The sequence below is a fragment of the Antennarius striatus genome, chromosome 4, assembly GCF_040054535.1.
Source record: "Antennarius striatus isolate MH-2024 chromosome 4, ASM4005453v1, whole genome shotgun sequence".
Taxonomy (NCBI): Eukaryota; Metazoa; Chordata; class Actinopteri; order Lophiiformes; family Antennariidae; genus Antennarius; species Antennarius striatus.
This window is the reverse complement of record NC_090779.1, coordinates 7,428,859-7,452,065: the sequence shown is the minus strand read 5'-3', so window position 1 is coordinate 7,452,065 and position 23,207 is coordinate 7,428,859. Positions and strand designations below refer to the sequence as shown.

The following is a 23,207-nucleotide window of genomic DNA, read 5'->3' as shown; positions in this document are numbered from 1 at the left end:
TTCTACACTGTTGTACAGGACTAAGCAAAATATTGTGTTAATGTTCATGTGAAGTATGAATGTCTACAATAGATGGAGATAAGGACCTAAAAGATGGGAAATGATGCCAGAAACAGCTGATTTTTGCACAGGCAAACTTCCTATCGATCTGTTCATCAACAGTATAATGGAGAAAAGAAATGTATTCTGTGCACACATGCATGTAACACATGGCCTATGTACAGGGCTAAATATATACATGACCCTGCCACATGTATTTGGTCATTCTGTCTAGATATTTTATGGTATACAGTATGTATATATAGAGTTGTCACGTTGAGCTTTCTGAAGTACAAAATGTCCACTCTGGTAGTACAGGTCGTGATGTACCACACCATTAAACAGTGCTGCGTTCAGGACATATACTGTATGTTCATTCCAAGTTATTTAATCCAAGTCATGTATGATCGTCTAACCTTCTATGTAACAAAATATCCCGCCCGCTGGCAACGATGCCTAGTTTCCCCTTTTAGTTGTATTTATTCTTGATATTTATGACATGATATATATATTTTTTTTGTAGATCATCTCATCTTCTGCAGTTGAAATATCTGCAACCTTTAAGGTCTCTTACCTGAAACCACAAATCCAAAAGCTTTCATTTGAAATGTAATAATGTCTTGTATGTCATCTGAACTGACCATTCGTATTATGTGAGGATGCTGTACCCAGTCTGGAGGGGGAATCTGACTCCACAGGGACTCTTTTCCATTAAAGGGTATATGTAAACTGATAGGTGATCGGAGATCAGGAGAGCCAATGGCTGCAGAAAAATGTCAGCACAATCAACATGCAACATGCATGGTTAAAGCTTTTTTTTAAATGACATCCCATAAAATGGTCTCAGTTCATCTGTGTTTCAATTTCTTGCATTAAGTTTTTACACACCACAGTGACAAACGTTTTAACGTTTGTTTTCATGTAATGTCTGATCCCATTAGTGCAGGACAGTGAGTCATAGGTCAAAGTTGTTTATTTTCTTATTTCACAGATCTTTCACAAAATCAAATGTAACATGTATTAATATAGTTTTCAGATATTCATCCATCCTTCAAGAAAACGGATGGATGGATTTTTCAGCAGTTTTACCTGTTTGACGATTAAACTATCTTCATGTGTCCTCAATGCAAGCTACATATCAATTTCATTGTTTAGGTGGATTCACAGATGACCTACACTAGAGTGTCTAGATTTTTCAGTGTACCGCTGATGGATGCTCTTGAATCTTGCTGTTTTGCATGAACAGAAGCCTCACAGCTGCTGCATGAAAAACAGTATGTCCAGGAAAACGCATTTGTGAACATTAATAACTTAAAACCTGACATCAATTTGTGAAATACATTATTAATTAAATTCCAACCGCTCATAAGCCAATTCAAACCTAGTATGACTTGGCACGCACACACAGATTGAGAAGGATGCAGTTTATGGTAAATGGGAGGTTGTTACGATAGTATGCCTCCTACCCCCGGACTCAGAAACATCCACCCCAACAACAAACTGGAGTTCTGGTTCAAACTGGGTGAGAACTGGAGCTGAGGTAAAATGACCCTTGAGTTCCTGGAATTCTGTGTCAGGCCCTGCCGCACAGTGGAACAGTTGGGAAGTGGAAGTGTAAGAGCTGTTAGTAGGGCTACTGGGCTGCCATATTTTTTCAATGAAATGACAGTAGAAATTGGCAAGCTCCCACAAAAGCTGTAGGCCACCCACCCTGCATGGAAGTCACATTTAGCAGCCTTGACCAGTAGCTTGTTCTCCAAAAGGTGTCGGAGTACCAAATGGACTTGATACTAATGTATTCTGTTGTTTAATCGCAGGAACTCAATACAAGGTTGGAGTGTACCATCCTTCTTTCGTACAAAGAAAACACCTGTGCCCTCCATCCAGGATGATGGTCTGATGATGCCTGAGTCTGAGATGTACTCTTCCATACAGCCTCCAGCTCAGGAAGGGAGGGGTACTGGTGGTGGGGGTCAGTAGTGCTGTGGATGTTTGCTGAACACGGGGGCCAGGAGGTTACCTCACCAGTGAGGTAATTGGTGTTAATTGGTGAATCAAGCTGGATGGTGTCTGCCTGACAGTTGTTCTGCGATCTGTGGGTCAAACCTAGGGGCTCCAGTAGGGGGCGCCACGTGCTGCTTCCTCATTGGTCGAGTGTGTAGCGCGCTGCTTCCTCATTCAACAGAGATGAGCGTGATTCGTGATCTTCATTTGAACCGTCATTATCCCCTTGTTTAAGGTAATTACTCCACAAAAAAACAGTATAATTCTGGGAACACGCCAGAAGTGTTTTATAAGTGTTATTGTATTTGTTTGTGTAATAGCATTATGTTCTTTGGCGTTAATTTTAAAGTTTCGTTATTGTCACTCCATGTGAGGTAGATCCGGAAGACCACTTGGTGGCGCAGTACCGTTCTGACGCTGCGAGGGATACTGAAAGTGTCCAATATGACTGAGTTTTATTTAAGTTCTATGAAGCTAAATAAATCCAGTAGACACGATCGGAAGACATCGTTTGTCAGCATCCTCATTGGAAGCGTAATTATTACTGCTTTATTTAAAGGGAACCTCATCTCAGCTGCGTAACGACGCGCCTGTCCACGAAGCTGCCATCCGCCCCAGACGCGGAGCTCTCAGGTACCGACTGGTCAATCACAGGAGGGTTTCTAGAGCAGAGCTCCTTCAGGAGAGTAAAGAGCTGCCCTGACCCAATAGACCCCCCCCTCCCCACTGCTGCTGAATCGTTTCCCGGACGGGAGTTTGTTTTTCCTGAAACTTTCGGTTCAGTGACGCACACCTCAGCCAGTCCCAGCAGGGCTGTGACGTGTCGGTTTGCATCTTCTTCCCCCTAGACAGAGGTTCAGAAACGATTCCGCGTAATTTGTTGGAATTAAAATAATAATAATAATAAAGTCTCACAATTCTCTAAGTCAAAAACTTGCTTTTTTTTTTGAAGTTTGCAATTCTTACGGTGTCCATGATGCATTCAGAAAACTTTAAAAATTTAAAAACCTTTCCGATCTGTCTTGATTATAAAGATATGGAGTATTAAGTGTTATTTGTAATTTATGCAAGAAATAAAATTATAGATAATATAACCTCGTATGACTTGTTGTGTGCCTCCTTCCGTTATTTTTCTTAGAAAGATGATCAAGCTCATAAAAAAAAGATAATCAAGCTCATAAAAAAAAAAGATAATCAAGCTCATTAAAAAAAAAAGAGATAATCAAGCTCATAAAAAATTCTTCCCGCACGGAGAGGTCAGGTGAGGAGGAGGAAGTGGCCGGACTGACTGACTCATGAATTTACTTTGCGCTGTTTCTCTTCAGGTGAGTCTGGCTCGATCCGATCGCATGGTCTGTGGATCTGGAGGATCTCTGAGGGACAGAGACCGCCGGGGGAGACAAACAAAGTGAGATCGGAAGGACCTGCTTCACCTGAGTTCTCCCTCCGACGCGCACAGAAGCGTTCGTCTCCACGGATGGTCAAGGAGAGGATATCATCCAGTCCTCCGGGCGAGGAGCCAGCTGGTCGTTAAAATCAAAGTGAAAGATATTCCTTATTTCCAAAGTACAGTCGGAGAAGGAGGAACTGAGTGTCGACTGCTTCTCTTAATACCCTGGTCCAGCTCTGCAGGCAGATCCGCGCAGACATCCCGTCAGGTGAGCCACCTTGTCTCGGTCCGATGAAGCCAGACTGCGTTTCGTTAATAATTACGCACTGCATTAGAAAGTCTGTACTGGTCCTCAGGTTGCCATCATAAGGTTCGGGAAGTGGCATTTGGTTTACGGGTTGCGAATTTTTAGTGGGGATTGTTTGTCCACTGTAGCCAGCTACTTAGTTCTGGGAGTTTTCTACAAGATCTTCCAGGATGGACTGTGCTGTCCTAGAAGAGTGTCCCGCCACAGGAGCGTTGGGTGGATGGCGCCAGAATCCTGGTGCGCTGGGTCCATAGGGGCCAGGTGATACAGGTAGGGTGCCGCCAGACAGGAGACGACTGGTAACATTCTAAAAGTTTATTCTACCAGTCAGAGGTAGCGCTGGAATCTCCCTTGTGCAGCCAGGTGGAACTGAAACGAGGTGGAAATCAGAGCAGACGACCGAAAACTGGAAACACGGGAAAAACAGGATTACCAAAAATGTCACTCTTGGTTATAATAATCAGACCTAAGTAAGCTGGTACTGATTGAACAGTGGCGAGGGTCTGGGGTGGGTGTGGCAGGGCTAAGTTAAAGTAGGCAGACTGATTGAGAGGAGAGGCAGCGAATGGAGCTCTGCACACCTGAAGTCACACATACACACGCACACGCACACGCACGCACACACACACACACACACACACACACACACACACACACACACACACACACACACACACACACAGCCGGAGTAACGCAGTGCCCTCTGGTGTGTGTGTGTGTGTGTGTGAGTTTCAAACAGCAACTGTAATGCGGAATTATATTTCAAATAAATGTAAATTTTACTTCCTCCAGTTTAATTTGAAGGTGATCTGGATTATCATCCAGAACCAGATTATCTATTCCGATTCCATTGAAAATGTCTTCAATGCTTACACCAAATATAAATAATGACATCCACAAAGAAACTCAAAAATCATATAATCGTAATCATATGTGGATCTAAGTCTTTTTCTGGATCTGGTGATCCAGGATGTTTACATTCAGCACAAAAATATCCCTAGTGTGAGATAAAGAATAATAATTTGACAGACTTTAAATAAGATCCACAAGTAAAAATCTTTACTCCTTATAATTCTTTGAAATGTATGATTGGACTGCATTTTATGTGTTCATATATAAAGAGAGGGCAACACGGTGCTGCAGTGGTTTGATCCCATCAGAGGCCTTTCTGTACAGTTTCTTTCCATATCTGTGGGTTTTCTCCAGGTTCTCCAGCTCTCACCTAAACCTGAAGTTTAGGTGAATTGGTCACGCTAAATTAACAGGTGTGAGCATCCTGGTGACTGGTGACTGGTGACTGTAGTCGGCTGGGATAGTCTCTAACTTAACTCGTGACCTGAATTTGGATAAGTGTCTTCAAGAAGATGAATGTACTGTATATACAGTTTGTGTGTGTATATATCTGTATGTATATATATATATATACAGTATATATATATGTATATATATACACACACATATACTGTATGTATATATGTTATATATACATATATATGTGTGTATGTGTGTCTACATATATATATATATATATATATATATATATATATATATATATATATATATATATATATATATATATATATATATATATATATATATATATATATATGCTGCAATGCTGATTCACAGTACAGCAACAGTAATCCTCGAGATGCTGGGATATAAGATCTATATTGGGCATAACAAGCAATCCCTCCATGGAAGAGACGGTTAGAGGCCAAGATAAAGGCGACATGGAGAGAAGTCAGCCAGCTAGCTGAACTGCAGAAAGGGAACATGGTGAAGAAAGGAGTACACAGGAAATACAACAAGCTCTCCATACCTGAAGCACTTGAAACTGCCAAACAGAGACTAACAGCTCTGGCTACCCGACTGAAGAGATACACCAAGGACATAGAGAATAAACAAGACATTCTCCACTCAACTAGCAAAGGTGTACTCTCAGTGGCAGGGAAATAACAGTAGCCGGTCAGACCCACTAAGAGCTGAGGTGGAGAAATACTAGGAGGGCATATGGGAAAGAGAAGCATCACACAACACCGATGCCCAGTGGCTAGTGGACCAGAGGGCTGACCACAGCTGCCTCCCAGAACAAGAACCAGTAACCATCTCATTGGCAGACATCAGAGAAAGTGCCAAAAATGAAGAGTTGGTCAGCACCGGGCCCCGACATGATCCATACATACTGGCTAAAGAAGCTGACAGCACTCCATGAGCGTCTAGCAGCACAGATGAACCAGCTGCTAAGGGATGGGACGCACCCAGAATGGTTGACTGAAAGCAGAACAGTCCTGATCATGAAAAACCCACGAAAGGGATCCACCCCATCCAACTACTGGCCAATAACCTGTCTCAGTACAACATGGAAGCTCCTGTCAGGCATCATGGCGGCTAAGATGAGTAGGCACATGGATCAATATATGAGCGGGGCACAGAAAGGAGTTGGTAGTAACACCAGGGGAGCTAAGCACCAGCTACTGGTGGACAGAAAAGTCCACAGAAACTGTAAGAACAGGCAGACCAACCTGTGCACCGCCTGGATAGACTACCAGAGAGCCCATGATTCAATGCCACACACATGGATACTGGAATTGTTTGGAACTGTATCAACAGGACACTAAGAGCCTTCATCAAGAGCTCAATGGGAATGTGGAAGACAACTCTAGAGACTAATTCCAAGCCAATTGCCCAACTTAACATCAAGTGCGGCATATACCAAGGGGATGCACTATCACCAGATGCTGTTCTGCATAGGCCTGAACCCCCTCAGTCACATCATCACAAAGAGTGGTTATGGATACCGATTCTGAAGCGGAACAATAATCAGCCATCTCCTCTGCATGGATGACATCAAGCTGTATGCCAGGAATGAGCGAGAAATTGACTTACTGATCCACACCACCAGGATCTACAGCGATGACATAGGGATGTCATTTTAATTAGACAAGTGTGGCTGGATGGTATCAAGAAGAGGCAAGATGATCAGACCTACCAGGGGGCAAGATAGAAGACATCAAGGACAACTACAAATACCTTGGAATCCCACAGGCTAATGGCAATCATGAGGAGACCGCAAGGAAGTCAACCACAGCCAAATACCTCCAGAGATTAAGGCAAGTCCTGAGAAGTCAGCTGAATGGTAAGAACAAGGTTCGAACCATCAACATGTATGCACTGCCTGTCATCAGATACCCCGCTGGGATCATAAGCTGGCCAAAGGAGGAGATAGAAGCCACAAATATTAAGACTAGAAAGCACCTCACCTCACCATGCATGGACGGTTTCACCCCAAGTCCAGCACCCTGAGGCTGTACACTAAGTGGAAAGAGGGAGGCCGAGGACTAGTGAGAATCAGGGCCACTGTCCAGGATGAAACATCGAAAATCCAAGAGTACATTAGGAAGATGGCCCCAAAAGATGAACTGCTCAGTGAATGCCTTAGACAGCAGAAACCTTGCGGAGGAAGAGGAGGAGACAACATGGAGGGACAATCCCCTATACGGCATGCACCACCGTCAGATTGAGGAAGTGGCTGATATCAAGAAGACCTACCAATGGCTGAATAAAGCTGGACTGACAGACAGCACAGAGGCACTGATCATGGCAGCACAAGAACAGGCCCTAAGTACAAGAGCAGTAGAGGCCAATATCTACCACAGCAGATCTGACCCAAGGTACAGGCTTTGTAAAGAAACCCCAGTGACAGTCCAGCATGTGGTAGCAGGGTGTAAGATGCTCGCCAGCTCAGCATACATGGAAAGGCACAACCAAGTAGCTGTGATAGCATACAGAAATATCTGTACCCAGTGTGGACAAGAAGTACCCAAATCCAAATGGGTCATACCACTAAAGGTGGTTGAGAACGACAAGGCTAAGATCCTGTGGGACTTCAGCTTCCAGACTGACAAACAGCTGCTGGCTAAAAAACCGGACATAGTGGTGGTGGACAAAGAGCAGAAGAGAGCAGTGGTGATAGATGTGGCAATTCTATCTGACGCCAACATCAGGAAGAAGGAACACGAAAAGATTGAGAAGTATCAAGGGTTGAAAGAACAGCCAGAACATATGTGGAAGATCATGGTTAATGTGGTCCCCATGGTAGTAGGAGCAGTTGGCACAGTGACCCCAAAACTGGAAGAGTGGCTCCAGCAGATTCCTGGAACAACATCTGAATCCTCAGTCCAGAAGAGCGCAGTCCTAGGAACAGCTAAGATACTGCGCACAACCCTCAGACTCCCAGGCCTCTGGTCAGCAAACCAATTAGGACAGGTGCATTTCTCAAAAATGCAATACGAATACAGTTAAATAAAATAAATGAAATTCAGAAATAAAATAAGGCTGAGTCTCAAATAGGCACATAAGCAGACTCTCAATCAAAATGAATACTAAAGCTGACTCAATACAGCAATTCAAAATGAATAGTATAACATGCCTCTGAATAAGGCAACTTAATAGCAAGATGCCAACAGGCTTTTCCTTTAAAAGGGTAAGCTAACGTTCAACTCTGTGTCCTTGACATGTTTTCCATTTAAATGATATGTTAGGCTGGAGCTGCTTCCGTGATATGAAAGTTCTCTTTTACAGAAGGTACAAATAATAATAATAATAATGGATTAGATTTATATAGCGCTTTTCTGGACACTCAAAGACGCTTTACATCGGATCCATTATTCATTCACTCCTCATTCATACTTGGTGATGGTAAGCTACGTGTGTAGCCACAGCTGCACTGGGGCAGCCTGACGGAGGCGTCTACAGCGCAGATTGGCAGTGCAGAATCACTGCGTTTTTGTTTATAAATAAACTTTCCGCCCAAAGGTCCGAGTGGGCTTGCCTCGCTCTCCTGTGTTGCATCCATCTCTTTTGTCAGTCACTCTGCTTTTGACTAGTGGCGCAGGTAGGAAGTGAAGTGCTGCTGCAGCCTACGGGTCACTCAATGGGCCAAATTTAAAATGTTCGTGCATTGACTTGTCACTCGCAATTAATTGCGTTAATTTTTTATAGCACGTTAATGTGCAGCATAATAAATTATAATTCAATGCAGCTACTCACTGCCATTAAATTATCAGCGAGTAGCTGAGACTGACCTCAGATTGGACTACTAATTGATCAAAACAAGATATAACAAGGCAGTCATACACTGCAACATCCCGTGACTTACCCTGACTCACTTTCAGGGTAGGTCAGGGTACCCTGAAAGTAGCTCCTGACTAGTGCGTATGGAGGCCAGTGTGAGTAAGACCATAGATCAAAGCTAGTCCTTTGATCTACGGTCTTCGACTTCTCTAGCTTATCCGGTTCCACAGTGTACAAAAGTTGAAATTTGACCTTGACCTAGTTTTTTCAAGGTCAAGGTCATCTCACTTTCATCCCTTTTGCCGACCGAGAAATGTGTTCTTCTATCTGTAAAGCGCTTTGAAATGTCTTCAGATGTGATTAAGCGCTATTTAGATAAAAGTTGATTGATTGATTGATTGATTGATTGATATTTAGTGGACTAACGAACAAACGGACGAACACACGAACATTGACAATTACATTACATCATCGCTTTTAAGCGGGATGTAATTAATAAAAGAAGATGAACAATATCTGCTTCAAACTTCAGATCAGGAAATAACCCGCCCTGTTCAAACTGAGTGGTACACTCATAATGAATTTAACTAGTTTTTAATGTCAGACTGTGTGTGTTTGTGTGCGCGCGTGTGTGTGTGTGTGTGTGTGTGTGTGTGTTGCAGCCGACAAATGACCAAATAACAAAACAGGCTTAACACCGCAGAAAACTTGACGCGCAAACCATTCATTCATTTTCATGTACCGCCGCTGTGTCCGCCGTAGCGGGTCACGGGGAGCTGGAGCCTATCCCAGGACACTCCGGGCACGACGCCAGTGCATCGCGGAGCCACATACAAAGACAAACACGCACACACACACTCACTCACTCACTCCTACGGGCAATTTGGGACCGGCCAATCAACCTGAAGCACATGCTTTTGGAGGTGGGAGGAAGACGGAGAACCCAGAGAGAACCCACACAGACACGGGGAGAGCATGCAAACTCCGCAGAGAGGGGGACTCGAACCCGGACCCGCCGTGTTGTGCCGCCCATGCACAAACCAATTAATTCCAATTCATTTCTGAATCTGATCAATGATCTTTTGTCTATTCTTACACTGCACACTGATCTTAATCATATTTGAGTGCCAGAAAAGCAAAGACAATAATATGGTTAATCAGAATGTCAAATTATGTTTATTTATGAAACATGGATATAACAATCACATTGCTCATTGCACAGTTGCACAACTCGTAGATGCGTCATTTACAGTGTGTTAGCACAAGTGCTAATTTTCACCAATTGTCCATGGGAGACTTTTCTAAAAAAACAAGAGAATACAAATAGAAAAACAGTATCACTAGTGTTAAAAACAAACACCCAATCAAGTACAAAAGATAAAATACATTCTGTTAATATTTAGAGCAACGTTTCAGTACATTACATAATCTTCAGTACAAAAGTAAACATAATTTAGTAACCAGTCAGAGGCTATACATGTGAGCACAGTTGATTTGATTTCGACCCTAGTTTGAGCCCTCTGTAGAACACATTACAATCTGTCTCTAGTTTTAGAACCGTGGGCAAAGAGTTCCCCAGGTTTGCTCCCTTTACTGAGAAGGCAGACTGTTCGAATGAGTTTTTACACCTGGGAACAATACAGTTACCACTTGCTGAGGCTCGTGTGGTTGCTCTACCAGAGTTTGGGAGTCTATTAATCAGTCCAGAGAACAGAGGTGAAACCTGACCATGCAAACACTTAAAAACCAATTTTATAGTAGAAAACATTTTTCAAACGTGCTTTTTTAGGATACCACAAAGGTGCCATCTCATCGGTTTTTGATCCATGATTTTTATAGCCTGTTGGTATAAAGATGTAATTGGTTTTAAGACAGTTTGAGAGGATTGTGACCATGTTGCAATACTGTATGATAGGTGTGAGAAAATCATGGCATGCATGTAGAGTAGTACCGTTTTGGCTGATAGGTCCCTTCTAATTTGACGGAAACAATTGAGATTTGGTTTAACCTTCTTGCATATATGCTTTACATGTTTTTCAAATTTGAGGTTTTTATCCAAGATTATACCTAAATGTTTTACTTCACTCATTTCAGCAGGAGTTTCATTTTCGATACGAACCTCAAAGGTATCAGCAGCAGGCCTGCTGCGGATGGAGATGCACATTGAAACAGTTTTTTGTACGTTTAAAGTTAGTTGTGACGACTGTAGCCAGTTTGAGATGTTCTCTAATTCCTGTGTCAGCTGCGCAGCTGCCATGCTGGCTATTTTAGCAGATGCATAGATGACAGTGTCATCAGCACACATCTGGCAGCTAACACCTGGACAGGTATTCGGACGATTGTTAATGTACATAGTAAACAGCAGCGGTCCAAGTACTGACCCTTGGGGTACTCCCATGTTCTTAGGGAGCAGCGGTGATTTCTCCCCATTGACCCTGACACACTGATGTCTCCCTCCCAGATATGACTTCAACCACTGTGGAGCATCTGCTGACATTTTAAAGTGTTTTAACTTAGACAATAAGACTCCATGATGGACAGTGACAAAGGCCTTTTTGAGGTGCAAGAACAGCGTCCCCACAACATGTCCCCTCACCAGTAGTCCTTTGAACCTGTCAAGTAAGTAGCAGTTAGCTGTTTCTGTAGAGTAGGTCTGAATCCAAACTGCTGTGTGTGCAGTAGTTGTCTAGACTCAAGATGTTCAGTGAGTTGTGTAGCAACAATCCTTTCTAATATTTTAGAAACAACAGGAAGAATGGCAACAGGTCTGTAATTACTAGCTAAGTCCTTGTCCCCTGATTTGGGGATCGGGGCAGTTATTGCCGTTTTCCAGCTCTCTGGGAATCTATTTGTTTTTATAGATAAATTAACAAAGTAAATGATAGGCTCTAGTAAGCAGGTCTGATTTTATTTTTATTAGTTCAGCATATAAACTATGGATGTCCTTTCACATTGAGCTACTCATATTTACGATGCATTTTTTACTGCATCACTGGATACCACTTTGATTTGAAAATCATCTGGATGGGCATTGTCATTCTCCTCATATGGTGACTCATTGGTTCTAAAGTTAGTGGACAGTTCCTCTACTGAATTAATAAAGAAATTGTTGAAAGCATCAGCCATAGCCACATTATTTTCAACAAGGCTATTGTGTACTTTCAGACCTTTTATTTTAACGTGTTTATGCTTATTTGAGTCGGTTACACGGTTGATATGTGCTGCCAGAGCTTAGAGCTGTTGCCATTAGCCTCTTCAATAAGCTTGTGGAAGTAGTTACTCCTGGCCTTCCGTAGCTCAGACAGCGCTTTGTTCCTCAAGCCTGTGAAGAGAAGGTGATCAGTGCTGTTTTTTGCTTTTAGGGACTTTTTAAGGGCAAGATCTCGCTTTTTTGCCAGCTGGAGGATATCATGGTTAAACCAGGGGAGAGAATATTTCTTTGCCCTGCTTTTCCATGTCTTGGTGTATTTCTTTATTAAGTTGCCCAGGATTAAGGTGAAATTATTCACACTGTTATTTAGATCCTGCTCTCTAGTCCCCCTATCCCAATTTATTTCCATTAATTCATTATAAATAAATTCAAAATAAAGCGTTCAAAATGTTCAAAGGGTTCAAAGTGTTCAAAGCGTTCAAAGTGGTCAAAGTGGTCAACAGAAAATTTCACCCCAGCAGTCCCCTCACGCCATAACTACTGGTAACCGGCTCTGAAAACAGGTGATTGGAATTAGCTATTGGTCCCAACTCTCATGGATGTCCGTCTCCTCATCTGGTTTGCTTTAAACCATCACCATTCTCTATTGAAGACAGATTTCCTGTTGTAATTCCTGTTATAAAACTTGTATAACTGATATATACTTATATTCACAAGTTTCATATTATTATTTCATTCTACAACAGATGAAGAATATACTGTATAATGATAATTTCTTTTGATATTTTGAATCATATAAATGTTGTAAATGTTTTTAGTAAAAGTTACGATAAACCTACTTATTTATCTAATGAGATAAATAAGTAGGTTTATAAAAATAGGCTTATAAAATGTTAAGGGGTGAAAAAAACACAAAAACTTAAAACAGTATTGATTTGTAAAATGCATACCACTGGCTGACAAAAACCACGGACTTTGTGGAGCTCAGTCTGTGTGAGACATGCCGACTCTCCTCAGTACAAACGTTAAGTTTGTATTTGATTGTTTTCTCTTCTGACTGTTGACAAAAATGGCAGCTTATAGCGCTTTGGTTGTTGACATTGGGCTCATTCACTAGAAACAATCCCCACCACATATTAAACACCCACTCGTGTTCAAGTGGATTACTCTGAGAAAGGTGCTTGTGGAGAGAAGACCTGCACAGATGATTGGAGTCCTAGAAGGGACTAATCCAGCCAGACTGTAGAGCAGCAGGCGGTGGATAACAAGGGTAACTGCTGATTAAGGTCAGGCTGCAGTCCAGCCAGCAGACAAACCTAAATCACCAACCCTCCAACCAAGTGTACCACCAGGGAACTCTGACGAGAAGGTAATCCTGAACCGGACTTTCCAAAAGTCTGAAGGAGAGAACGATGCATGCCTTTGTTTTTCCTCTTACAAGAAGAGGATGGTGCTGACGCCACACGCGTGGGACAGCGAGGCTGGGGTCAGCTGATTAGACTCCCAGCATGCAGCCGGTCATGTGACCGAAGTCCATGAGGGACCTCCCTCCAAAGGTGGAGAGGGCAGTCAGGCCAAACAGTCGTCCAAGCCTCCATCAGGAACAGTTTCTGTTTCTGTTTCTGTAGGACACATGGACACCACACATTTTTATCATTTTTTAAAACATATCATTATTTGCTTATCGGGTAGATGTGGAAAGTGTTTCTTGGGAAGGAAAGGTAAATACCTATGTGACTCTGGAATCATTAGTACATTACTACTTCACCTGATGTTTAATTAATAACTTTATCAGAATTCTCTGAAGATGCTAAGTATGTGTATGTGATGATAGCTGCACTGGTAACCGGATAATGTATGGTTGTCCAACAGAGTGTTAACTCAGACGGCTGACTGCTGCTGAACGGAAGCTGAACTCATGGTGAGTGTCTCATAAAACCAATGCTGATTTTAAGGGTAAATAGCTGCTGTATGGACAAGAAGATGCTCTTTTTCAGAACTGAAATCACCAAACATTTGATTACTTGATTCGTTTTGAAATAAATGTACGGTAAGTAATGTAATTTAAGTGATATTTACCTGTGTTACATTTAGTTGATATATGTAGTACACTAAATAATGATAAAGGACACAATAAATTGTCGGACAGCAATCCTTAGTATAGTCGACCTTGTTTTGCCAACAGCAACTTTTAAATAGAACATTGTGTTATTTTACGCAAAAACTCTTTACTCTACTTACAGTAGATGTGCCAGATACAATCTAATCTGCATGATTAGTCTGTTTTCTTGTGGTGGACAGGAGGAACTAGTCAGCAGCATAAATAAGAGGATCTTTTGATTTTAACTGTCCCACAGGAGACTGAGCTTGAGCTGTGGCCCAACAGTTCAACAGAAGACAGCGACACAGAGGAGGGCCTGTTTGAATTCCAAGTAAGCATCTATTTGTACATAAGTTACAGTTATCTTAACTACAGAAAATGCTGCATATAAAGTATTCAAAGTGACAAGGTATCGCATGACCGCATGGAAAGAATAATGTAAAAATAATGAAAATGTCTCAGAACACTACAACATAACTGTAAATCAATAGTGCTTATTAATACAATTAACTAGAATGATAATTTACTATTTGAATCATTATCCATATCAGGCGTATATGTAAATAAACAGTTGATCACAAATAGTAATATGTTTGTAAATCATGAATGAAAGGTTAATCCAATCATGAGATTCCTTCAGCAGCGTTTAGCAGCATCTAGAGGCCGTCACTGTCACCTATAATGTGCTTACAAAGACACTTCAGTTGTAATATAACGTATAAGCTGTGATGTGCTGACTATTAATTTAAATAAAATAGAGGTCAGTAAGAAGAAGCCTAACTGGTTCTAACCGTCAGCCATAGTTCTGAATGTCTGAGTGGGTTAATCCGGCGGTCTCCTGCAGGGCGGAGCTCTTTGCTCCATGAGGTGAGTGTGTTGCTGTTTGTCTCAGCAGGAGTGCTGTGCCGCTGACCTGAGTCGCCATCCCCAACTGGACACGGACATAGAGGCGGTCAGGACTTTGTATTCAGACTCTGCCGTCTCCACTAGGTCAGATCACCTACTGTCACTGTGTCACTTGAAGGAAATCATCTCTGCTGCCTCGGTGCCTCACCTTTCCTCCTTTTCTTCTATCAGAGCTCACGAGTTCATTGACAGTGTGGATGTTGACTTGAATATAATGACGAGCTTTTTGGATGTAAGTTGAATGTACAGCACGTAACATTCAGTCACTTACAGTCTACAGAACTATTTGCTGTGGAATCTTGTTTGGTTTAAGATGATTACACTGTTTGCTACCCACAGAAGGAGGTGACTAAAGCCTGGAAGATTAACCCATCAGAGCCCATTGTTATCCGTCTCTACTTCTCCCTGTCTCAGTATCTGGACGGGCCTGGTGAGATTCAAAATCCCTGCTGTAAACCAGCTTCACTGTTAGGCCTCAGAAAACACCACGTCTGATCTTGTGATGTTTCTCACTGCAGTGCCTTCCGTCAAAGTCTTTCAGCTGTCCAACAAGGATAATTTCTGCCTTGGGAGACAACTACAGAAGTAAGTGTTCACAAAGTGGTGCACAGTGTCACTTTATTTAATCGTATATTTAAAGAGGAAGGAGCTCAGTGATCCAGAGGATATCCAACATTTATTTTTGCCAGAATGCACACCTTTAGATTTTTGGAATTTTTACCTTTTATATATATATATACATACGTACATACATACATACACACACACACACACACATACACACACACACACACACACACACACACACTTCTACAGTATATCTACATATATACCTGTTGTTCAGAGCTGACTTGACAAAGTTGTTTCTGTTTCCCAGTATTCTCAGAGCCTTCTTATCACAGGAGTGGAAACATCTGACCAATGAGAACGTCGTTTGCAGGAAGAGGAGACAGAGCTGGCTCAGGCCAAGTGGAACCATCAAGAAAGTTCGTTCCAAGCTTAACATCTGGTTCCCATTGTCAAAGTAAGGCACTGTTCAGACACGTGATCACTGACTCAACCTGCTATTTGCTGTCTATTCACCGCTGCCTCCCTCCCCACGAGCAGGTCCGATGGACCCAAGGAACCCTCGAAGAACATTCTAACAGCAATGAAATTCAACCATTTTCCTCATCGTACAAATTTGTACACCATCAAGAATTCCAGAGGACAGCTCATCAGTTACACACGGAACGGAAAGGTGAGGATTCCCTTCTTAGCTCTGTTGTTCTCGATTCCTCCCTCATACTTATTTGTAAGTGCTGAACTGTTTGTGTCCTTCGTCCACAGAGAGTGGTGGGGTCAGAGGTGAAATCATCAGCACACGTCAGTACCAAACAGCCGACAGAGCCGCTCTCCTCCTCACAGGCCAAGACCACCCTTACCCCGCATCATGGCATCCTGGTAGAGGTAAAGCTGTTGGAATAACCTGTTACAGACTCCAGTCTGTGAGTTATGTTAGTTTGAGATTTGACTTTGGTATTTATGGCTAAAGCAACTTAGAAATGCTGCTCCAGTAAATCAGATAAGATTAAAAGCATTATTTACATAGTGTGATTCATCGGCTGGTGGTGACTCGCTCTACTGGATGGATCAGCGTGCCTTTGTCATACATTTATTGTTACTGTTATTGTCATTGTTATCATTATTGTGTTGTTAATCTGTACATGCGATATCTATTGCTTCATCTGTCCACTCCTGAAAGAGGGGTCCCTCCTCTGTAGTCTTCCTGAGGTTTCTCCCATCCATTTTTTCCCCTGTTAAAAGGGTTTTGGAGGGAGTTGTTCCTTATCCGATGTGAGGGTCGTACTGCTCGCAGTGCACAAAGGTCAGAGGGATATCGTCCATGTGCAGATTGTAAAGCCCTTTGAGACATTGTTTGTGAATCTGGGCTATGTAAAAATAAATAAACTTGAAACTTGTCTCTGTACACAGGTGATGAAGTATGCTATGCAGAGGATGCTAACGCTGAATGAACACTGTGTTATCTGTGATGAGCGCCACGTGTTTCAGAATGGCCCCATGTTAAAGGTACGCCCTCACAAAGACACGAGATGGTGTTTTTATCTGGACGCACTGAGGACTGCTAACGCATCACCACTATTCTGCCGTGTGTGTGTGTGTGTGTGTGTGTGTGTGTGTGTGTATGTGTGTGTTTCTAGCCAGCAGTTTGCACCAGGGAGCTTTGTGTGTTTTCCTTTCATACATTGGGGGTTATGTCTGGAGTTACACAAGAGGTTGCCAGCGGTGCAGAGGTGGGTAACACAAGTGTGCAGTGTGGTCTGGGTTATCGTGAGGTGTTTGTGTTGTACTGAAGCAGTGTGTGTTCCACAGGTGGTTGATCTGCTGGTAGTCATGTGCAGAGAAGCCCTTCAGTCTTCACGGAAGAGTATCATATTTGAGCCATACCCCTCTGTTGTTGATCCATGTGACCACAACGTTCTGGCCTTCAGTCCTCAGGTATGGAGTGAACTGATCAAACCGAATATGGAATATCTAATTACTTCCTCGCTCCTTCATGCTGTAATATTGCATCCTCTTACTGCTGCAGAAGAAGAACGACAAAAGGCTGCAACAAGCTCTGGACAGCATCTTACTGACTCTTAGGATGGCTCAGGTGATTTTAAAATCAATCATGAACTCATGGTTCATGTCATTTACATCTGGTTCTCTGGTCAGTGAATAGTTTGGATGTTGTTTAAAATGCATTAATTTTGGATAGTTTTCATTTTAAAAAATGAAAAAAAAATGTATAAAGATGGATTAAACTGAATTTAATCAAATTCAGGGTCCATATTCTGAAATAAAGAAACAAATGGACAAGATTGACCCTCTAGCACATCCTTTACTACAATGGTGAGTAGTATAATCAACACCTGTGTTTTAAATAATGTTCTAAAAGTCCAAATATTTCTTTAACTCACTTCTAAATGAATGTTCTTATGATTGACAGGATTTTAGAAAGCAACAGATCACACATTGTCAAGCTTCCACTGAACAAGGTATGATGGAGTCATCATTCATAGTACTAGTAGATTAAAAATGACCAAATATTACTTTTAAAGTGCATAATAAACCACTGTCATCCAATTTTCTCATTCCTTGGTGCACAAAAGCAAGTGAAGTTCATGCACACGCCTCATCAGTTCCTGCTGGTCAGCAGCCCTCCATCCAAGGAGGCTAGTTTTCAAAACGCCAAGAAACTTCACGGCAGCACCTTTGCTTTCCAGTGAGCAAATGAGAAGCTATTAAACAAACACAAAACCTTCATGGTAACACACATTCATTCAGTACAGATTTGATCCTTCACATGCTAAGACCCTTTTTTGTTATGTTTTTCAGTGGTTCCCACATTGAAAACTGGCACTCTATTTTAAGAAATGGCCTGATTAATGCATCTCATACCAAGTTTCAGGTAGAGCATGATGACGAAACAGATGTTTTGTATTATTTGAGCCAATATAATCAATCAAATCTGATGTCACAGTAGCAATTTTAACAAACTCTGAATAAATATTTGTCATACCTCTACCACTTTTAAGGTCAATGGAGCAGCATATGGAAAAGGAATCTATTTGAGTCCCATTTCAAACATATCATTTGGATATTCTGGTATATTTCCACATTTTTCAATATAAAAATTGATATATTTCTACAAAGAAATCATTTATTGGATCTAATTTGTTTTTGTATCTTTGTCTTTTTGTGCAGAGATGGGTAAAGGGCGATACCAAATAACGCCAAAAGAACACCTCTTAGAGAAACAGAAAAGTGACAAAACCCAGCAGGTGGATTATCTTCTTGACTCAGTCTTATAAATAAAATCATATCCTCTCTGCCTTTGTACCTTTTTTTCTCATATTTTGTATTCTTGTCTGGTCTCAGGAGCATCCAGAAAACAGCAGGTTTCTGGAAAGTGGGATCTTGAACTGCATTGCTCTCTGCGAAGGTATATAAATACATTAATATAAATATCTCAATTTTGCGCTATATATTGTTTTATAAGGGATGTGTGTATTCTTGACAGTTATAACTTCAGAAGTTCTTCAGAAACATGGAAACATTTGGGTGTGTCCAGAATCTGACCACGTGTGCACCCGTTTCCTGTTTGTGTAAGTGTCCCATGAGGCATCAGAAACCTTTCTGCCTCCCAACGTCTCAAGAAAAATCCACACTTCATTTCAGATTTTTACAGCTTTCTAATTTTTTTACTTTCATAGGTATGAGAATGGCCAGGTGGGAGACACCAACATCAACACTCAGGGACATGGGATCAAGCCAGAAATATTACACATAATTGCCTCTATGTCAAGCTGAGTTGGAGATGCAAGAAAATACACTTATAACACATCTGGATTTGTTTTGCAGTTAAAGCTAATGAATTTTACTTGTAATGGTTGGACAGGCGCACAGAAACAATGAGGTGATGATTTTACATGAAAACAAATACCAAAATCAGTTTGAAGATAATATTGCCTGTTATCTACTGTTACACTGAATATCAGATGAAGTTTGTTGAGTTATGCACATGAAAAGCCTTTGTGGCCTTTAAATCTTTACACGTTTAGCTGAACTGTCTTCACTGGTGTTGTTGTTCTGTACTGGAAACTTATTTTTAACATTTTTCATGACTGATATATATTTTTAAATAAAGATTTTCAGTATACAATAATTGTTCTTGTTCCTTCCGGACAGCAAGTCCATGTTACTTATTGCTGCGTGTGTAATTTGTGTACCACAGGGTGTTAGTATAAACAAAAACCATTATGTGGAGGGCTCTATTCACTCCTGTACAGCACCAAAGAAAACCATAGATGTTCTAGTGAACGTGGTGATGGCACTCCGTGAAAGGCCACAAATCCACTTTAGACCATAAATTTTCTTATATGTCGGCCGTGTATCAATGAGAGTTACAGTTGGCTGTCAAAATGAAGTTACTCCCGTCCTTTCATTAGATATTTATCATCCATTCATTCATCTTCTACTGCTTCATTCGCTGGGGTGGGTCGCGGGGAGCTGGAGCCTATCCCAGCTGACTGAGGAGTTGAGGCGGGGGAAAACTCTTTCAAAAACATCTGCAGACTTCAGGAGACACTGGAAGGGCGTCGGGCGCAAACTTTCTAGAAGGTGAAAACAGCTTCCGTTTGAAGAAAAATAAAGAACACTATTGTGTTTTTATGTTATGCCTAATATACTATTAATGATTTTTTTACTGTAAGTAGGTGAAAATAATTATTATATTCCTCCACCCACTCAATCATTTATGAGTCCATCATGAGAACCCTCTCAGTGAGTTTCAAACGGTTTTGTTGGAACGGCAATAATAGGGAGAGAACTGGCTGTTTGTGTAATGGTTATTCTAAAAACCTTTAATTGATTTAATTCTAATACGGCTGTCTGACAGCCTGCTACAATGGAGGACCCCTGTTGTATTCTGCTACACTAGACAATTGTTCATAACAAACCAGATGTGCCACAGGCTCACGCATGCGTAACAATCAAGTTCTATTAAAAATAACAGGATGGTTTTGTATAGACCACCATCATTATCCACATTTTTTTTAGATGTCCTGGTTTTATTATTCACTGTTGAGCAAGTAATTTTCATTTTATTTACCATCAAGGAAAGAGGACCATTCATTGGGCAAACAGCGGTAATCGGCTGAATTGTGTTGACATAATTACTGGTAAGTAAAAGTATACATTTGTGCCCATTGTCAATGAAATATGGTGCGTACCACCCTGTGAAGCAGAAACACACCATTATAACAGTATGCTGATTCCATGTGAGGAGAACAGCTGCCCCCCCTTGCTCAGTTACTTTAAAGAAAGCTTTTAGGAAAACACTTCTAAACAGATACACTTCTGTGTATCTGTTTACAGATTTTCCCTTTAAGCTCTGCGTTTTATGGCACTATGGCAGGTATCATTGTCCTCATAAATGTTACTCTTTCAAACAAAGCACAAATTAGGTAGCAAACATTTTCTGGGTCTGCCCAGCAGGTGATGGATTGAGACATGAAGGCTCTGCAGTACCTCAGAGGAAGACGTTTCTCAGAGACCATATGGCTCAAGAAAAGAGGGGAAGTCATAGCAAAAACTGTAATTTACTGTGTACTGCCAGAACTTTTAATTTGAAAATGTTTGCCCCTGTGAAATTGTATTTTTGAATATACATTAACAAAATTCAAGCAACTGTATGAATGAATAAAATCAGCACAGGTTAACAAAACATCCCTTCAAATCATTGAACTTGAGCACAGGAAATGTTGCATGTGCCTTTAAGAGCACTATGTCCCACTCTCCATGTCTCTCTCTGAGCCACATGTGTTTGTTGGCATCAGCTGTCCTCAGTGGTGAATAGAGCAAGGACATCTTTTCCTTCACATCAATGGGATTAGAGAAAGAAAGACCCACTTCAAGCTGCTGGCTGTCATTTCAGTCATCGAAAGAGCAAATGGACACGCCGACACAGGACTGAAAGATCTCAAATAATTCACAAGTTCGGATTTTACGAAATTGATCACTTTTTATTTTTAAATAATTTGACACAGCATAGCTTCCAGTTTCTTTTCACTAGTTTCTAGAAAATGACTGAACCCAGGGGTCAGATCAAGAGTTCAGATAGCACATGCAGCTCCATGCTGGAACTGCAGTCTGGCTCATTCACTTCTGATGTCCTGTCTTCATCCTTGTCTCTGCAAGTTGGCCAGAGCAGCTTCAAGAGTGTCAGATGCTCAGAGGACAGCTGTCCTTGTCTGATGCCCAGCCTGCCATCAGACATCCTGCACATGAAAGTAAAAGAAGGGAGCAAGATTCGTAATTTGCTGCGATTTGTAACAACCCGCATGGAAGGGGAAGAAAAAGGCAGCTGTGGGACGCCAATAAGGCAGGTGGTCTTTGCTGGCTCAGGAAGAGGAGTCACCAAGACCATCACCTGTGTGGAGATTTTTAAACGAAAAGTGCCAGGGCTCCACCAGGTGACAAAACTCTACCATAAGATGGTGAAGGACGTTTGGGAGAGTCCAGAGAAAGGAGCACCAGATGGAACCCAGCGGAAGACCGTTCCTGGAATCTCTATCTTGCTCTCGAAAGACCCTCTGGATCCCCAGGAGCCTGGATACCAATGGCCCCAAACCTTCAATGTTCCCATGGAGGATACAGATCACGGTCCCTCCTCACAGCACACAGCCAAGAGAGTTTGCCTGGATGAAATGGCTGTGTTCTCCAAGAAAACACAAGTTCTGAATCCATCATATTAAATACTAAAAACATCGAAGGATGGACTGGTTGAGAGTTTTTATTTGTTGGGAAGTACAGTATTTAATGTTTTTAAATTGTGAAACACCTCATAATTTTGGTGTTTTAATGTATTTTGGACAATTAGTTGTCATTATTGCAGTTATGTATTGTGATGCAGTTTTTTTCATTCCAACAGAGCGTCAATCATAATTAGTCAAAACATTATTATTTTAAATGAGCATGAGCAGGAACATAGTAACAGACGCTGCAGCAATTTATTACAAACAGCAGAATTCATTGTAATGCACAAATTAAAGTACAAAAATAAACCACTGAAAATATAGACATTGAGTTTTGGATTCTTCACACAGATTACTAGAGATTCTTTGTTCTGGATTTCTTTTCTGAAGTGTGATCGCTCACCCGCAGTCACTGCTTGTGTGTGTTTGTTCACGTCCGTGGACCTGCAGTGACCCCTGATTGCCACGAGGCGGCAGTAGAGACATTTGAAATTGCGCTATGGATATAACTGAATTTACCACAATAATGGTTTGCTTGTTTCACAATAAAAGTCTAATAAAAGAAGGCTTTATGGACAGTCACTGTCTTTTACTTTGAAACTGATGCAGTCGAACCTAGCTTTATGAACACCAGGAGGAACACAAGACCAAACTTGAAGGACCTTAAATTTCTTACAGTTCAGTGAATACTATTCATGACACAGTTAGCAGATGTTAACTTCTCAGATTATCAATGATTTATGTAATGCACATCTACAATACAGTATTGTGACATATTTTAGCATCATAAATGAAAATTATTCAAGCTAAAGTTTATTTCTTTCTAACTAGTGGGACCAGTGTACATTACACTGGTAGACCAAATCCAGGCTGCCTGTATCTCCTCATTCTGACGTGCCCAACCTCACTTCTGCCTTCCATATTATTGACAG

The 23,207-nt window shown here is 41.4% G+C and overlaps 2 protein-coding genes across 5 annotated transcripts; both read left to right on the top strand.

Annotated features, from left to right (window-relative positions):
* The first annotated feature begins 1,104 nt into the window (after nucleotides 1-1,104).
* Nucleotides 1,105-19,685, top strand: LOC137593727 (protein mono-ADP-ribosyltransferase PARP6-like). 4 transcript variants are annotated; one of them, XM_068312665.1, is made up of 25 exons: nucleotides 1,105-2,278; nucleotides 2,603-2,676; nucleotides 3,369-3,701; nucleotides 13,840-13,888; nucleotides 14,325-14,399; nucleotides 14,961-15,058; nucleotides 15,146-15,206; nucleotides 15,314-15,404; nucleotides 15,493-15,559; nucleotides 15,852-15,998; nucleotides 16,082-16,214; nucleotides 16,304-16,423; nucleotides 16,949-17,044; nucleotides 17,176-17,268; nucleotides 17,348-17,473; nucleotides 17,565-17,630; nucleotides 17,802-17,869; nucleotides 17,967-18,015; nucleotides 18,130-18,242; nucleotides 18,356-18,428; nucleotides 18,556-18,625; nucleotides 18,725-18,801; nucleotides 18,899-18,962; nucleotides 19,041-19,125; nucleotides 19,234-19,685. In XM_068312665.1, exons 4-25 carry the CDS (start codon nucleotides 13,886-13,888, stop codon nucleotides 19,328-19,330), a joined length of 1,872 nt encoding a protein of 623 aa, XP_068168766.1. In that variant the 5' UTR covers nucleotides 1,105-2,278; nucleotides 2,603-2,676; nucleotides 3,369-3,701; nucleotides 13,840-13,885; the 3' UTR covers nucleotides 19,331-19,685. The 4 variants fall into 4 exon arrangements, with proteins under 4 accessions (XP_068168766.1, XP_068168769.1, XP_068168765.1 ...); XM_068312668.1 differs by lacking the exon at nucleotides 2,603-2,676 and having other exon boundaries at nucleotides 14,964-15,058; XM_068312664.1 differs by lacking the exon at nucleotides 2,603-2,676.
* A 1,738-nt stretch (nucleotides 19,686-21,423) lies between these two features.
* On the top strand, nucleotides 21,424-22,655 carry LOC137594502 (ribonuclease P protein subunit p25-like protein). The gene has a single exon (XM_068314030.1). The coding sequence runs from the start codon at nucleotides 21,604-21,606 to the stop codon at nucleotides 22,273-22,275; it is 672 nt and encodes a 223-aa protein (XP_068170131.1). The 5' UTR covers nucleotides 21,424-21,603; the 3' UTR covers nucleotides 22,276-22,655.
* The last annotated feature ends 552 nt before the right edge of the window (nucleotides 22,656-23,207 follow it).